An 18,341-nucleotide genomic window follows, 5' to 3' on the forward strand; every position below is an offset into this window, starting at 1 on the left:
AGATTCTCCACCCATATATTCCACATTCAGCGATGCATAATTTATGACTTTTCCAGTAAATTCCAAGTTATTTATTTCTTAATTTCCAGCCTGGGAAAAACCTTTTAACTGTTGTGGTAAACCTGCAGTGAGCATTGCTGTTTCACTTGTTCCATATGCATGTTTACAGACTCTTTATTAAATATTCAGTTACATTTTTTGTCTTCTGACAAGTTTCCCCTTGGTTTGGTATCACTTCCTTCATCCAGTTCCTGGTGAACTGCAGAGTAAAATTATGTGACATGACCATGGTTTAGGATGAGATCATTCCTGTGTTTTATGATCTTCTGTTAATTCTCTTCAGGTGGAGTAGCTATTCAGTTCTTTGATTCAGAGAATTGTTGTGTGTTTCACAAGCCTTTCATTTTGGTTCATTAAACTGGTCCATATATGGAATATGATATTTTGTTTAATTAATTCTACTTTCCACATTATGTATGTGGAGATTTCTGTTCATTTCTGGCTAGAGTTAGATTATAATAATTCTATAGGAAGAAAACACTCTCAATTCAGAGAGACTCCAATCATGTGAATTCATTGAACCATCATTTCCATATGATTCCAAATGTATAATTTCTTTATTTAAATAAAAGTCGTTTCCAAATTCTGTGCTTTATTGAGGTATACTTTTTCCTGTATAGTTTCTGAGATAAAATAGGAAATGGACAATTTACCGTGTTGGTCAGATGTATCAGACCAATCGATCAGTAATTAAGGCCCAAGCATAGTTTATTGGACCCTCAAAGGGAGTGTACTATATCTGACTGCTCTGGGCCATTCTTCTCTGGGTCTTTCCAAATTCTGAATTTTAAAATGGAGTATTCTCCTTGAATTCTGGCATAGCTTTGGCTTCAAGTTTCACTATCACAGTTCTGTCTTCTGATTTATTTGTGCTTGCCATCTGTGCTTACACACTGCTAGTGTCTGTGGTAATTCTGTTCTCATTAGAAATGACCTACCCCACATCCGGCTTGCCTGGCCATGCGGGGGGGTGTTGCGGGCTGGCGGGGGAGAAGACGACATAGGCTGCCATTGGGCAGTCCTTTGTGCCATTCAAAAGGCTGGAGGGGTTTTGTCCTCGATCTGTGCCCCTCCCAGGCAGTTTCTCGCTGGCGTGGCTCCCTCTCACCCTCCCTTAAGCAGTGTGGGTGCCAACTGGTTGCCCTTTTGGGAACCAAGTAGGAATTTTTGGATCATAGTCCGATTGGCTGGGACTGCATGCCTTTTCACCTACTTCACATTGTTAATGGGGTTGGGCGTGTCCTGTAGGTAATTCTGGTCTAATTCTTCCTCAATTCAGGTTGCATTTCAGTTGGCGGCTAGGACAGGCAAAGGAGAATGAGCTTAGAGGGATGGTGAGCACTCAGAGGCACCTTATGGTGACAGTGATGCCCGAGGCCTCCCAAACGGGTTTTGCTGCTCGGTGGGGGGATAAGGGTTGCTTGGGAGACCAACTCACCTCACTCACCCAGGAGCTGTGCAGCCCCGGGAGGGGGTGACACAAGAAGGTCTACGTCCCCCACAAGGGGCAGTCCGGAGGGGCGGTGATGCTGACACGCCACCCCTCAGGCTGGGTATGTTTTCGCCCACAAAGGTGCCAGCTATCCGCTGTTACAGTCAGGCCCGTCCTAGCCTTTTCCCTTTGCAGATAATTCAATAAATGTGGCCCAATTTCAATCCAAGCGTTGTTGTCCATCTCTTCATTATCCCATCTCCGCTCGCAATTGATGTTTTGGCTGCTACAGATTTTGGAGTGCCAAATAGGACAGGCTAAATGTATCAGGCGTCTATGTTTTCTGCTCATTGTTTTTCAGGGTTTTTTTTTTCCATTGAGAAAGCAGTAGTAGTCCTGTCCTGTTTCCGGCAGAGTTCAAGTCACTGGTGCCCCTCTTCCTCCCACTGGATAGATCAGTGGTTGAACACATGTTTGCATTCAGAAAGTGCTGTGTCTGATCACTGTCATCTCAAGTTATACAAAAGACCCCAAGATTATGGACAGCTGCTGCTAGTCCAAGTAGACAGCATTGGTTTAGAAGGACCAATACAGCAGATTCATATACAGTAAATTTCCCATATATAAAGTCTTGAAAAAATGAGGTCAGCTTCAGGATTAACAGTCCCATCATCACCACCACCACCATCATACTTGTCGTTGTCATCATCAGCACATGCACACGCACTCATACAGCCATGCATACACACACACAAGTGCCCGGTTTTAAGCAAACTAGTTTTGGCATAGTAGCCTCACACTTTCCTCCCCTCATGGAATCTGGTTAATTTTAGGATGGTCCATATATTGCAGGAAGTGTTTTAGAGTTCTGTCACATCCTAGTGAGTATTCATACTGAATTTAAATCTATGGTTACTGAAACAATGGGTGGAGTTGCAGGTGATTTGGCTTGGATCTAGAGTTCCCATAAGAAGAGCACCACTCATGGGACCATCCTGCTCGTGGAGGAATGGGAGAGGCGCTTCTTGCTGATCACGTCTTCCCTCTGCTGCCCACTGTGCCCCCTGAAAATATGTCCCAGGGGATCTACGGAAACAGTGTAGGAGTTAGAACTGGGGGCTGCAAAGGGAAGGGGGAATTGGTGGAAATTGCCTTGACTTCCTCCTCTAGTGGGACCCCTTATGTTCAGAAGTGGGGCACTTTGGAATCAACATTTTCTGTTTATAAGATTGAAAGGTCTAGAGTATGTATTACGATTTATTTTAGTGTAGGCAAGATTCTCACCTACAAATATAGCTGGAAGATGTGATGCGGGTTGCAGAGATTCCTGACATCACAGTGCAGTGACTATAACCCAACAAACATCTTAAAAAATAGAGATACAACCAAAAATCCAGAACAACGCTGTACTCACAAAAGCTTGATCTAGCAGTGTACACAAATTCAGTCTAATCATCCAATTGTAATATAATATCTAAATATAATCCTAATAATTGGAACTAAATAAAACCTATCAATAAAATCCAAATGGGATATTCCTTGAGTCTGAACCTATTATTGTAGTTTTATTGATCAAACAACATAAATTGGGCATTTAATATTTACTGCCTACATTTTTGGCATTTCAAAAGCAGAAACATGAAGGAATAGTAGGCTTGGCTTCCTGTTTTCTGATTCTTAGTGTCGTTATCTGCTTCTCATTACAAAACCCTAGGATAGATAAAATGCTTTGTTTGGCTCCTGCCTGATATTCCTGACTCATGCACGGAGATGAAATTATTTATTTGCGCAGTTGAAGAAAAGCAGTGTTGCTGAAGCTCTCCTTAATCAAAATCTCTTTATCATTCTTGAGAAGCCATTCAGACAGTATGAGGCATGATACAAACAAACAGTTCCTTTCCATGTGTTTTAGACATTTATAATCACGTTGGAAAGTAACATAGAAGATAGGGTATATTTGCACACACACAGTACTAAAATAAGCAGCTTCTCTTCTCTATATCTAGCTTGGAGTGACATTGAATACATATAATTCAAATTGAAACTTGCAACTGAATATTTAAATGACATTTTGAAATATGCCAGCTAGGCCCATTCCTGGAAGATGTGGACCTGGTAATGGTGGTGCATGCGCTGGCAGCCTCTAGACTTGATTTCTGTAATGCGCTGTACTTAGGGCTGCCTGTATATCTAGTTTGGAAACTCCAACTGGTACAAAATATGGCAGCTAGGTTGGTCTCCGGGACACCCCATGGAGACCACATTATACCGGTTTTAAAATCTTTACACTGGCTGCCAATTTGTTTCCAAGCAAAATATAAAGTGCTGGTTCTTACCTTTAAGGCCTTCCATGGTCTAGGTCCAAGGTACCTTAGGGAGCGCCTTCTCCCCCTTGTCCCCGTCCGCCACCTAAGGCCCTCTGAGGGCTCTCTGCTGCGGCTGCCTAATGTGAGACTGGCAGACACACGCAAGAGGACCTTTTCCTTTGCCGCCCCTCTGTTGTGGAACAACCTGCTGGTTGAAATGTGCCTGCTGACCTCTTTGAAAGTTTTAAAGCGGGAATTAAAGGCTCTATGATTCTGGCAGGCCTTCCCCTTTTAGGGGTCAGCCAGTCCCCACCCGCAGTCTTTAGTGGTAACTCCCAGGTATTGGTTTACCATCTCACCATTTGTGCATGGGAGTCAGGGGGTGGAAGGATAGAGAGTTTAGCCTTCCCCTTTATATGAGTTTTTTTCCCTGCAACTCGGTCTAGCTGCATTTTCCCCAGCTGGGGTCGCCGATGTATATTACCATTAGAAACATGCATTGAACATATAAAATTGCCTTAGACTGCATCAGATAATTGGTCTATCCATCTCACCAAGTATTGTGTATTCTTCCTGGCAGCAGCCAAGTTCCTGGGCAGAGGTCTTTTGTGTCACCTGTTAGTGAATTCTTTAAACTGGAGATGCTGGCAATTGAACCTGGAACTTTTTTCCATTCAAGTGCATATGCTCTAGCATTAACCTAACTATGTCCCATTTCCCAAAGGTGCATCCCAGATCTGGCACCAGTACTCAGCATCCTGGGGCAGCTGCCAGGGCCCAGTACTCCAGCAAGGCCAACTGGTGCTAATGCCTGCCCTGGATCTCTGAAATAGATCACTCTGGCACAGAGGTGGCCAACCTATGGCCTCCAGATGTTTTAGCCTTCACCTTTCATCAGCCCTAACCAGCATAGCCAATGGTCATGAGAGTTGTAGGCTAATGCATCTGGAGGGACACAAGTTGCCCACCCCTGCTCTGAGGCATTGTGGGTGCTGCTGCCACCTCCAAGTAGACTCACAGCCACAGGATCTTCTCCACAGAATGTAGGAGAAGGGTGCTTTACCAAGGGGTCTCTCAGATCTGGTACAGCCCCTCTTCTCTTCCAGTAGATCGGTTTGGATTTACCAGGGATAAACTAGTAGATCAAGAAGCAAAACAGACAATAATTATATTGGAAGAGGCCAATATATTTGGAATCCTAGCTTGGAGAAAAGCAGCTGGAGGTGTTTGGAATTCTACTGGGGTGGGGGATGGAAGTGGTGTAGGGAAAGGGTAAACCACTCTTCCTCCCATCTGCTTCTTCTGCCTTGCAAATTGTCCCTTCCCATCATTGCTTTCTGGACACATAGTGCTGGCCTGAGAAATGGCAAGCTGGTGCTTTATTTTAAGATATGCACCCTAAAACATATTATGAACCTGAAAACCCTGAAATAAAGAGATGTTCATTGTTTAGAAGCAAAAACAAAACAAAAACCCACTGGTGGTCACTGTGCTTTATTAGCGTTCTCAGAAATAATAAATAAATAAATAAATAAATGCAGCTATATTACGGAATCAGGTCAGCCACTGCCTAGAGAAAAACAACTCAAATTTACTCTTGGTTCTCTAGCAGTAAATGTTCCAGTACAGATTTCTTATGTATGCTGATGACACCCATCTCTACTTTTCCTTTCCATCTAATTCCAAGGAAGCTGTTGGGGTGCTGAACCGGTGTCTGTTGGCAGTAATGGACTGGATGAGGGCAAATAAATTGAAGCTTAATCCAGACAAGACAGAGGTGCTCCTGGTCAGTCGAAAGGCGGATCAGGGAACAGGGATTCAGCTTGTGTTGGATGGGGTTACCCTCCCCTGAAGACACAGGTTCTCAGCTTGGGTACACTTCTGGATTCAGCCCTGAGCCTGGATGCCCAGGTTTCAGCGGTGGCCAGGAATGCATAGTGCGCCAGGTGCGCCCGTTCCTTGAGATGTCTGACTTGGCCACAGTGACACATGCCTTAGTGGCATCCCATTTGGATTACTGTAATGTGCTCTATGTGGGGCTGCCTCTGAAGAGTGCTCAGAAACTTCAGCTGGTTCAAAGAGCTGCTGCCAGACTGCTGACTGGGGCTGGCTACAGGGAGCTTACAACTCCCCTGCTAAAACAGCTTCACTGGCTCTCAGTCTGTTTCTGGGCACAATTCAAAGTGCTGGCCATGACCTATAAAGCCTGTACAGCTTGGGTCCATGTTATCTGAAAGACCATATTCCCCGCTATGAGCCTGCTCATGCCCTGAGATCTTCAGGGGAGGCCCTTCTCATGGTCCTGCCACCATCACAGGCTTGCCTGGTGGTAACGTGGGAAAGGCCTTCTTGGTGGCTGCCCCAAAGTTCTGGAATTCCCTTCCCAGGGAGGCGAGAGTGGCACCCTCCTTGGTATGTTTCTGGAGGCAGGCCAAAACTTTTTTGTTCCAGCAGGCCTTTGGGGATAGATAATCTGGACCTGTGAGAATATGATGGATTGGTGCTATTGTTTATGTTATTGCTGTCTTTTAAAATTTTGATCTTTTATTCAATTTTTATATGATTGATGATTTAATTATATTTTTAACTTTTGTATATTTCTATCTATATGTTTTAACTGTACAAGTTTTTAATGTTGTGAAGCCATCTTGAGTCCCAGTACTGGGGGAAAGGCAGCACAACAACAGCAACAACAACAACAACAATTTTTGCTAAACAGAAAGAGCAGAAGCGCAAGCTCCCAACCTATGAGGCCCCGGGTTCATTGAGTTTCACTGAACACTCAGATAATGTTGGTTTGAATTTGTCCTCAATTTGTGTTGGGGGGTTTTTATAGTGGTTTCATTGCACTGATTATGCTATTTATTTCTTTTCATATATTTGCAGGTGGAAAATCTATGTTTACTTATTATATATTGTGGCAACTGCTTAGGAGCACAAGAATGACAAATGTTTATTCCTTTCTGCATTAACACTCCTAACCACCATTCTAGCAAGTTTCATTTTAGAGATTGTGTGTTTCCCTTCTTATTTGGTACCTATATAAGCTAAATTGTGCACAAATGTGATGACATATTATTTATTAATCTAGTAGCTGTGTTTCTCATAGTGCTGTGCAGAATCCTTCCCCCTATTTTTTGGAACTTTTTCTCTCCCTGCAAAAGAGGGATTGTTTTTTCTTTCTCAGGGAGGAGGAAAATATTGGAGAATTTTCCCCTTGGGGAGAGGGACAGGGTTTCCACATACCTTTTTAATGTAGGCAATTCACACTCACACACACACACAAACATACATACACATACACATATGTATATACACACACACATACCCTGCACTTGCAGGAGCCCAGGACTCAAGCCCAGGACCCTTCTCCAGCCCAGCAGTTCTTTCTGAACTCTCAGGAGAACATGTGACCTCACCCTTTCCAATAGGCATTCATGAAGATCTCCTGGCTGGAGAAGAATCTTGGGCTTCTGCAAGAGCTGGGGGTGTTGAAGAAGAAGAAGAAGAAGAAGAAGAAGGAGGAGGAGGAGGAGGAGGAGGAGGAAAAAAAGAAAGAAAGAAAGAGAGAGAGAGAGAGAGAGAAAGAAAGAAGACCCCTAGACTTAAAAAGTATGTGGAAACCCTGTCCCCCTCCCCAAGGAGAAAATTATCTGCCTTTCCTCTAAAAATTGTGCTCCAGGCAGCTAACAATATCAGAATAGAGATAAAATACAAAATTATAATTAAAGATAAAAAAATAAATGAAAACACATCAATAGAAATGAAATAAACAGCACTCACCAATTAAAACCTAGTTTAGCTAATACAGCCATTTAAAAGCACAAAGCCTGACTGGATAAAAATGTCTTTGCCTGTTGGCGGGAGGAAAACAGAGATGGAAGTTGTCTGGCCTCCCTTGGCAGGGAGTTCCGAAGCCTAGGAGCAGTTGCTGAGAAGGTAGCATCTCTTCATCTCTCTCTTGCTCTCTACTGGTGCTCTCATACAGTACAGTTAGTATTAGATGGCCGTAAGTGTGTGTTGGTGGCAGGGGCTGTTCATCTGACTTGTGATGGTTTCTTTGCCTGCCCCCCGATTTTTCCATATGTCCTTACAAGAATTGCAAAAGCACCTGTGATATACAGCAAGAAGAGAACATGGGTTGGGATCAGGACCCTTTGCTGGAGCCTCTCAACCACTTGTTCAGGGCAGCAGCTCGTAAGGTCAGATCATTGGACCTGGACATACAGAAACGGTGCAAAGAAGGCGCCATAGGAATTAGACATAGATTTTCTACCTGCAAAAAGACAATTGCTTAACAATGGTAATGAAAGAAATAAGGTAATATTACTAATGCAATGAAACCACTGCCAAAATACATAAGAAGGATTAATTCAACCAAACATTTGCTTCAAAGCTATCATGGCTGCCTGGGTGTTTGAGTGAAGGAAAGAGAAGACTTAGATTACATTTCAGGTTTTAAGATTGGATGATAGTGTCATAAAACAGCAGCACCTTGAAAAGCATCCATGGTATCATGAGAGGAGTCTGAAACAAAAGACAAAGAAGGTTTTTCTTTGTTTGTTTTTTGCTGCACTGAATTTTATATGGTAATAGGATTATAAAGGTGACATACTAGGAAAAGAACCCAAACAATGATCTTTGAGTAGCAGTGATGATAATGGGAGGGAATTAAATTATGCATAGTTGACAGAAATAGAGAAAGACATTCATAGTGTTTATGTGTGTATATGTTTAGGGTTTTTTCTGTTGCTTAGTGAAATACAACAATTAATTTTTGTAAACACCCCATAAGCCTGCAAAACTGTGGTGGCTCTATTTCTATGATTTTTCAAAAATCTGTCACTACTTATGACATAGAAGTATTTTCTTTGGGCAGGGGGGGCATTGAAGCAGTTATCATTAAAACAGTTCTAAATTACTTTTTATGGTTATTATATGTATAACAAGCAACATCACACATTTTATGATTATGAAATAGTAAAAATAACCCTTGTACAAAGAAAAATGTAACTTGACACACTCACACAGCTCAGTTTATATTACATATGTTTTAATATATATATATATATGTATGTATGTATGTATGTATATATATATAACAATAATCCAGGTTTAAAAATACAAGAGGAGAAGAATTAAGAGGAAGATTCTGTCCTGTCGTCAAATGTAATAAAGAATACAACTGAAATGTATTCCAGGGAAGACCCTAAGTGGTGATGGCAGGAGGTATCTTGCAGAAAGTGGGTTCGGATGCAACAACCAAATCCTGGTTTGAAACAGCAGTTAGGAGCACAATGTGCCTTGGGCTTTGGTATTATTTCTGAATCATCCCTCTGTTTCCTGTATTTCATGTGTCTCTGCAATGGAGCCACTCTTCTATGAATGGAAGTAAAAGAAACTGTGTTCATGAGCCCAATGCAATATTAATGAATGCATTAAAAATGTACAGCCCACCTTAGTATTGATTATATAGTATATTATATCTGAAATTACCTATGCATGCTTTGAGGCAGGAGATAATATCAGAAAACATCTCAGTATCTTTTGAGTAAAGGGCCAGTCCAGAGGCATTATGTTGCTTTGCCTTTAGCTTCAATTAAATAAGGGTTGGAAATTGCAACAAAAATGTAAAATTCTCAGGCTGGTCAATCCAATTGTTTGTTTCCAGATAAACCTCCCCATAAAGGGCCTGGCAGAAGCTGATTTTCCTTCCCCTTTCTCCCTGTGGTAGCCCCCTAACCATTGGCTCCATTGGGGGCCAAAACAGATATTACTTTAAATCTGTATCTAGCACAGATGTCTTTTTTGCTCTAGAGTAGGCAAAGAGGCCCCAATTCAGATCTTTAAAGCCCCCCTACAACCTGCATCTACCCTATTTATTTATTTATTTATTTATTTATTTATTTTCTTAATTGCCCATCTGGCCAATCATCCAGCCATTCTGGGCGATGTACAACAGTACAATTTAAAACAGTAAAATTACACATTGAAACATGGTTTAAAAATACCTAACCCACCGCAAATGCCTGCCTGAACAAACGAGTTATCAAAGCGTGGCAGAAGCTCGTTAAAGAGGGGGCATGGCAGAGTTCCCTAGGGAGGAAGTTCCACAGAGTGGCGGCCACCACAGAGAAGGCCCTCTCCGTTGTCTTCACCAGCCTAGCTGTCCTGGCTGATGGGACAGAGAGAAGGCCATCAGAGGCTGATCTTGTTGAGCGGCCTGTCTGGTGTTGCTGGAGGCACTCCTTGAGATAGGCTGGGCTGGAACCATATAGGGTTTTAAAGGTCAAAACCAACACCTTGAATTTGGCCCAGAAAACAACTGGTAACCAGTGCAACTCCTTCAGCACCGGAGTGATGTGATCTCGCCGGCAGCTGCCTTTAATCAGGTGAGCAGCTGTGTTCTGCACCAGCTGCAGCTTCCAAACCGTCTTCAAGGGTAACCCCACGTAGAGCACATTACAGTAGTCTAGACGAGAAGAGTAGGACATGTACTACTGATGGGAGCAGATGGTTGGGAAGGTGGGGAAGTGCAGCTGCCATATCAGATGGAGTTGGAACAGTGCTGTCCGACTCATGGCTGACACCTGATCCTCCATGGACAGCTGGGAGTCTAAAATGATCCCCAGGCTGTGGACCTGGTCTTTCAAGGGTAGCCTACCCCATTCAACACCAGGTCAACACCTCCCAGCCTCCTCTTGTCTCCCACCAAGGTCTTGTCGGTCTTGTCATTTTACTCTACTCTTGTTGGTAGGTTTACTCTAGAGTAAAAATGAAAATAAGACATATTTCCTATGGATATAAAGTAATGTATGTTTTGGCCCTGAAGGCCAGAGGACCCTTCTGAAGGGCAGAGGCTGTGGCACAGATGACTGATGGAGAAGAAGTAGGGGTGTACAAAACCTCACTTATCTTGCTGCGCTGGGGTCTGCGGGGGGGGGGCAATCCGGTCCTCCCCCTGGAATCCTTCCCCCGGAATCCTCCCCTGCTGATTCCACTGGTGTGTCTGCGGAGCCGCCGGCCAAGCCAATCCGCAGCCAGGCTGCTGCAGACACAAATGGCGTCCTGCATAGGGGATGCCATTTGCATCGCTGCTGTAGCCATGATAGGCTATGTAAATATTTACGTAGCCTATTACGGCTAAAGTGGGGACGCGAATGGCGTAGGGGACGCCATTTGCGTCCCTGCTTTAGCCGTTATAGGCTATGCTATGTAAATATTTATGTAGCCTATCACAGCTAAAGCAGCAATGCAAATGGCGTCCCCTACGCAGGACGTCATTTGCGGCCGCACATCAGAGCAGCAGCCAGCAGCGGCTGGATCCGGACCGCTGGAGGCAGGTAGGATCCGGTCCGTGGAGACTTCGCGGGGTGGCAGGGGGGATTGCTCCCTTCCGCCACGGACTCTGGGGGTAATCCGGCCTCACTGGAGTCCTTTAGAATCCGGCCTCACTGGAGTCCGTGGCAGAATTCTCCGCCATCACTAGGAAGAAGGAAAATCCTTGAAAATGGGGTGCAGGCAGGGAAGTAAGCTTCCATCAACCTCTTTATGCACGTGTTGATCTGGGTCCAGCTCAATGTGTTTACTGAGAAATAAGTTGCACTCAATTCTGGGGGCTTAGATTCAAGTGAAAGTACATAGGATTACAGCCAAAATCACTTAGGGTACAATCCTGTGCATGTTTAGAAAAAGTTTTATATATTACTTTTTATTTCCTGATTTGATAGTTTACATTGTTTAATTTTATTAATTGTATTCCATCATGTTTTATTATTGTAAGCCCCCTTTGTCTGGTTTTATGGTGAAAGGCAAGATATAAATGCTTATAAATAAATAAACTTTGTTTGCCTTTAATTATGGCAGTACATAGTAGATTACAAATCTGATTGGCTGTGATTACCATAAGATCCCTGATTTGCACTGGGGCTGCACAGTGAGGGAAAAGAAAATGGCATTGGAGAAGTAGCACAAAGATGGAATATGCCATTTATGCTGCCATGCCAAAGTCTGAAAATGCGGGGGGGGGGGGGGATATGGAGGACACTTCACACCCTGAAAAGCACTCTTTTTGCCCCCTAATTTGTGCGGCAAAAATTTGGCACAGCCCTGAAATAAATGTGAATGTTAATTATTGGGAAAATTCTAAAAACTAAAGTTTGCATCCAATGGTGGTTTTTCCTCTACACCATATCCCATTCTGTTCAGAGGGTCCATAGCCCTAAAGAGCAGCTTGGGAGTGGGGGAAGCTTATGTTCATAGGAAGAATCAGTGAAAACCAGGGGTAAAATCCAATGTAAGTTTGACTTAGAATAGACCCATTTAAATGAATAGGACTTACATTAGGCATGGCTAACTAAAACCCAGTCATTCCAAGGGGTCTACTTTAAGTAGGACTAAGGTTGGATTTTACCCCAGGTGCCCTGCCTTACGTGAGCAGAAGTGCTTTCCGCTAAGGCAAAGCCACCATGAGATACGCAACCAAAATAATAACATTTTTATCCTCCTTTGTGTATTACATATACTTTGGGGCACATTCAGACCAGAAATTAATAGGGCTTGCAAAAGACAACTTTTTGCTGTATTGTGCCCTTAATATGTAGCACTCTATGTAGCACAATGTGTAATTATTCTCCTTTTGCAAATTTGCAAATGTGAAAGTGAGCCTGAGAGGTAGCTGCTTGGCCACTTATTGAAGTTGCGTTAGACAGTTAGCCACTACCTCACTCTCACTATAGAAATTTAGCCACAGTCCAATGTAGAGTTCAGCACATTTAAAAGAACACTTTACCCTAGATTGTATTGTGGCCTTAAATAAGAACCTTATCATCAATGTCACAGATTTTAAACACACACACACAACTTAGTACCACTGTTGTAAGTATTACTTTTTAAATTACAAGCTATTAATATCTATATTTTTTAAATATCTTTTTAGGTACCCATGTCATGGAAGGTTCTGGAAGAATGGTTGTTTCTGCAGTGGGAGTTAATTCTCAAACAGGGATCATCTTTACTCTACTAGGTGCTGGTGAAGAAGGAGAGGAGAAGAAAGATAAGAAAGGTACAAATTTAATCACAATACTATAAATATCTGTATTGATGTAAGTCTGATACACTAACTGGTTACACAGGAGTACTTATGCTGATTCAGTGCCATCAGTTTATGAGGTCTGACCTGTGTTTATCACCATTTTGAACGTTATACATCCTGTAAAATGTATAATTCCTGAGAAGGGAAAGGTAAGAAAGTGGTCCTAAATCAGCTACGTTCTGTATGCTCCAGCTGAATCACATTTTGCTTTATATATACAGATCAATTAAAGCTTTACACATAATGAGTTCAGTGCTCTAGTAAAAATTTAGAAAATTCTTACCTGTCATTACGGAACTAAATTACATTGTCAGAAAAATAGAACCTAAACTCTAATCTGAGATTTTATATACTAGTTCAAAATTGTCTCATATTTTATTGCTCACCATTTATATTTTGCTAGTATTATTATATTTAGCTAGTATCAACACTAGCATATAAACAACACTCATTAAAGTTTTGTTAATTTAATAAACAGTACCATGCCAGTACCTGAATAGTGCCCTCTAGTTTTGTAGTTGATAAGGACCTACTTAACTTCGTAAATATATCTGGTTGGATCCAATCATTCGATTCTGGGAACGGAAGGAGAACCCGTTCATAGAAGGACTTCTCCCATGATCAGAATTCTCCTTCCCGGAATGGAAGGTACATCCATGGAACAGAACAGTGGATCTAAGATAATGCCTACGGGTAGGATGAGCAAGAATATTCCTTTTGTAGAATATTTCCTGGGAAGAAAGTAACTTATCTTTCATGGGAAGTTAAGTGAATATCATTGTTTAATTTCCAGAACTAGGGAGCCAGATTTTTTTACCTTTAAACCTTAAAGCTGGAAGAAAACTTCAGGCTTTCAAGAAAATAATAATAGGTTTCTCTTTGAGTTTTTTGCCACAGATCTTCACTGCAGCCAATTCAAGTCTTCTTGTTGCATTTCTAATTGAAATAAATTGCTTATTTGTTTTATTCATCACTAGTAGAGGAATGGTTAAAAGATATGTTTTGGTAAACTTACCGTTAGCTTTCCACAAAAGTGCACTCTATGCCCAGTGTCCCTATGCGTATATTGCACAGTCTTAAAATCAGTTAAACTGCAGTCCAGTATGCTTACATCCAAACCACAGTGTACCACATCTGTGGCATCCCCTATGTGCAGTCACGTTACAGTACAATCCAATCTATATTGTCTCAGTGGTAAGTCCTGTTGAGTTCAATGGGTCTTACTCTCAGTAAACTGGGTACAGGATTGCAGGTGTAGACACTTAGAAAAAGGTGTAGACACTGAGAGAGAGAGGGGGGGGGCAGGCAGGCAGGCAGACGTTTGGAAAGATTGTTGGGCATTTTTCTCCCTACATCAAACTTATGCACTTCATTATTGCAGGAAGTGCCACAGTCAACCACCCACTTCCTCACATTTAAATCCTATGGATTTCAGCTGGACTTAAGAGAATATATTACAAGCTTATTTCCAGAGCTCTTTTGTCTTCATAAGACCAGACTTATAAGAAGTCAGAAGCAATTGTCAAGAAAGTGTATTCAAAGTGCAGCATTTTTATACCAAATAATTCTTCTTATTTTACACACTGAAATGTACATTTTGCAGTAATCTCTACACACAGAGTACACACTAAACTCTAGGTTTACTCAGCTTGTTATATCCATTTACTCTAAGTAGACTATTTCTTGCTATGATATGTGTTAATCTAATGGGATCACCTGAGGTCGAAATCTATTTTTCCAGGAAACACTGACAGATGATTAAGGGCTTCATAGCTATTGTTAGTATATTTTAAGTAGGCACCATGTGAGACAGAGAACTGTGCTACCTCTTTTCACATGGCCTGTCACTGTCTACACTTTGTGCCTGCTTTTCTATGAGCAGATCCTGTTTAATTCCCCCTAACGTATCCTCTTTCTTGGTACTGCGTAGAGTTCTTCTTTACCATATGAATACATTTGAAAGTAACCTGCCAATCTGCACTATCAGCTGAGGGATAAGTGGGAAAAAAGATTCATGTTTGTCATATAGCTTTCATAAAATGCCATTACATATCCAATAAAACATCTAAAAATGCTTTCTAAATTCTATCTGCAGTCAATCAAGCCTCCCACAGTGTAATGATCGGACTACATGGAGTTGCAATCTTTCAAGCACTGTTCCTGTCCACATAATATTTGTTTAAACGGGGCTTGTGCATGATTCCAGCATGAACCCCACCAAACGGACTGTGGTTTACAGCAACAGTGCTCATTAGATTATGTCCATAATTTCTAAGCACAAACATCATACATCCATTGTATGTATGCTTGAAGCTTTCTGAAGCCTATCAATCATGTGTGTTTGCATTTCAGTTTTCTCCAGTGTCTGCCTTTCTTCCTCATTAACATTTTGTAAAAATCATCATACAGGTATGAAACAGGAGGATGGACACCAGCTTCCAGGTAGAGTAAGAAACCTACCATAGTAGAGGAAAGGCTGAGGCTTTTAAATGGGGCTGCCCCGCCAATGGTGGTGCAAAAAAGACCTGAGTGAATGGTCAAGAAAACTCATCTTTGCTATTTGATTGACATTAAAAAGGGAATTTCAATTGGACTGCTTGTTATCTATCCCTTTTTAGTTGGTTGTTCTTCGACAGTATTACTGCAAATCCTTTGGAAAAGTCCATTTAAAATGTGGGTGTAAAGTGAAGGCTACACATTTTAATGTTCACTTACATTTAATACATAATGGCCAAACTAGCGGGTGGATGAGAAGCCTGGCTCTGGCAGGCAGCTGGGATGGGTGGTGAGCAAGCACAGGAATTGCTGAAGAATTCAGCAGAGCCTCCCTGAACTTGGAACCTGAGCTTTGACTACTGGGATCTCCATTCTGGGGAGCATTAAGGTTGTGATGTGATATGATGTGATGGGCAGGGCAGGGCAGGGCAGGGCAGGCGAGAGCTTAGTAGCAGAAAAAGATCAGGCCACATGCCTATCTAGTCCAACAACCTGTTTCCCACAGTGGCCAGCCAGATGCCACTGAGAAGCCCACAAGCAGGGCGTGAAGGCAGTATCCCTCTCTCTTACACTGTTCTTTGGTATTTAGAGGCTTACTGTTTCTGATCCTGGAGGTAGCATGAAGCCATTGTGATTAGTAGCTGTATTCTCCATGGATTTGTCTAATTCCGTTGTAAAGCCATCTAAGCTAGTGGTTGTCACACATCTAGCTTCAGGAAGTTCCACAAGTTAATTATGTGCTGTGTGAAGGAATACCTCCTTTTGCCTGTCCTGAATCTCTTTCCAGTCAGCTTCATGGGATAAGCCCAATGTTTCTAGCGTGCTCCGGTGCCTGGGCGAAGTTAAGTCTAGGGATGTACGAAAGTCACTTACCTTTTCTAAGGGTGACATTTGCGGTGGGGGGGAGGCGCTCCGTCCCTCTCCCCAAAATTCTCTCTGGCCGACTCCGCTCCGCAGAGATTCCGCAGAGCCGCTGGCCGGGGCCGCCCACAGCTGGACATCCGGCCGCTGGGCAACCTACAGGGACGCAAATGGCGGTGACCATAGCCGCCGCCATTTGCGTCCCTGTATTTTGCCGTAAATATATAAAATATATAAATATATAAATATTTTTATTATATAAAATTATATACCTAAATTATTCACCTGAACCAGATGCTGGACCAAAGCATGATTTATATGACACTGAAAACAAGCCAAAACTAAATGTTTGAAGCTAAAATTATTAACTAAAGTGTTTGTACCTTTCAGTAGAGAATAAATTTGAAAAGTTCAAAAGTTATGTTGTAAAAGGAAAAAAAAACTACCAAAAAAGAAAGGAAGGAGCGACTTCAGATCAATGATTCATTGTGGATTCTTCACTCAGCTCTAGCACAGCTAAATTCCAATTGATACAATGTCTGCAGGGAACTTTAGCTTCCTCTTCATGTGAACGAACTTCTTGCCTGACCTGTTTCCCTTTTTGTAAGGAAAAGTACTGACATTTTAGAACTGTGATTGATTATATTTCATTTTCTGTCTTCATCTAATGCAAAATGAAAACAGAATATTGGTAACAAACTTTCAATATCCTGAACTATATGCCAAAAGAGAGAGTGCCAAATGGATATACTCACTGTTCCATATAACAGTGAGACTGAGATCCTATCCACACCTGTCTGAGAGTACGTTCCACTGAACTCAGTAGGACAAGGACATACATCTGAGTAGACTTGTATAGGCTTGCATTTTGGAAACTGTGCTTTATTCTTTTTAAAACGAATGAAGAGTTTAAATAGGACACCTTTCAGATGCATGTATTAGGTAGATTCAATTTAGACATAGTGATATTTCAGTTATTTATGGATGGTCCTAAGAAATGTGGGTACTTAAGCGTATTTTATTTTTTTCTTAAGCTTGAGCTAAAAACCTTTTCTTTAAAGAAAGAAAGAAGGCAACTTAAGAATGTCTGCATAGAGGAGCAGAGGAATTAGAAGTACTGTGTAAAGTCAGTTTCTCACCAACTCTGTTAACTCTGTTAAATGTCTTTCACATTTCCTTTTATAATATTCCACGTATGAGTTTTTGTTCCCTACTTTTGTAACATTGTAATAACATTCATTTCTAGATGTTATGTTGCTTTCTTTAAAACAAATCTCTTTTGGAGGAAAACAGTGAAGCCACATTAGTCCATAATTGTTATTGTTTCTGTCATGTGAATTTGTTCATATTATTATGATTTATTCTTTCTTTATTCATTATTACTCAGTAGATTCTTCCCATACCTCCTTCCATCCTCCTTCAACTACAGATGGGGCAGCAGGTGCAAATGCCACTGATAATGCAAATGCCAGCTTAGTCAATGGTACGTTAAGAACACCTAGCTTGTTTTTATTTGATGGATTTCTCTCCTAACTATATAAGCTTCCCTCTTTCTCTTATGACCTGCACAGATGTTGTACGTGCATGTGATTACCTTGTGAGAGCTCTTATTGTACCGCAGCTTATAAGAGACGCCACAAATCCCACTGTTTTACTAGCTGGCCAAATCTCTTTTTCTCATTGAAGCAACAATGGGATGAGAGCAAGTAGGAATTAAGGCATCATTTATTATTGATTCAAACTAGTACAAGGAGGAATTAAGGCATCTTTTATTATTGATTCAAACTATGAAAAACAACCTACAAGTGTCTCTCAAACCCATTTTCCTCCTCAAGGTTTTCAGTGTCAAACTGTTTCCCCCCCATGCTTTTCAATGCATACTGAAAGAGAGTATGGTTTTGTATTTTGTTTTTCATTGTACTTTTCAAATGTGGCACTCTCATAAGCATTCCTGGACTCAACATAGCTTTGGGAAAACAATTCTGCTGGGGGTCAGGAATCTGGCTTCAACACAACCAGTAGTATTGTCATGCTTTATTGTGCTTTCCCACAACCTTTTGACTCAGCGCCGAGCTAAGCATTTACTATAGGT

General features: G+C 41.7%; 1 protein-coding gene across 2 annotated transcripts in view; it reads left to right on the top strand.

Annotated features, from left to right (window-relative positions):
- Positions 1-18,341, top strand: part of ATP2B2 (ATPase plasma membrane Ca2+ transporting 2) — a 606,047-nt gene that overhangs the window by 480,375 nt on the left and 107,331 nt on the right. Inside the window, exons 8-10 of one of the 2 annotated variants that reach the window (XM_084832463.1) lie at positions 12,737-12,862; positions 15,302-15,334; positions 17,637-17,732. In XM_084832463.1, coding sequence (XP_084688589.1) covers positions 12,737-12,862; positions 15,302-15,334; positions 17,637-17,732 — 255 coding nt within the window. The remainder of the gene's footprint in view (positions 1-12,736; positions 12,863-15,301; positions 15,335-17,636; positions 17,733-18,341) is intronic. The other variant, XM_084832462.1, reaches the window with a different exon arrangement.

This window comes from Heloderma suspectum, chromosome 2, assembly GCF_057233095.1.
Source record: "Heloderma suspectum isolate Gila_16-S chromosome 2, 16-S_ref, whole genome shotgun sequence".
NCBI lineage: Eukaryota > Metazoa > Chordata > Lepidosauria > Squamata > Helodermatidae > Heloderma > Heloderma suspectum.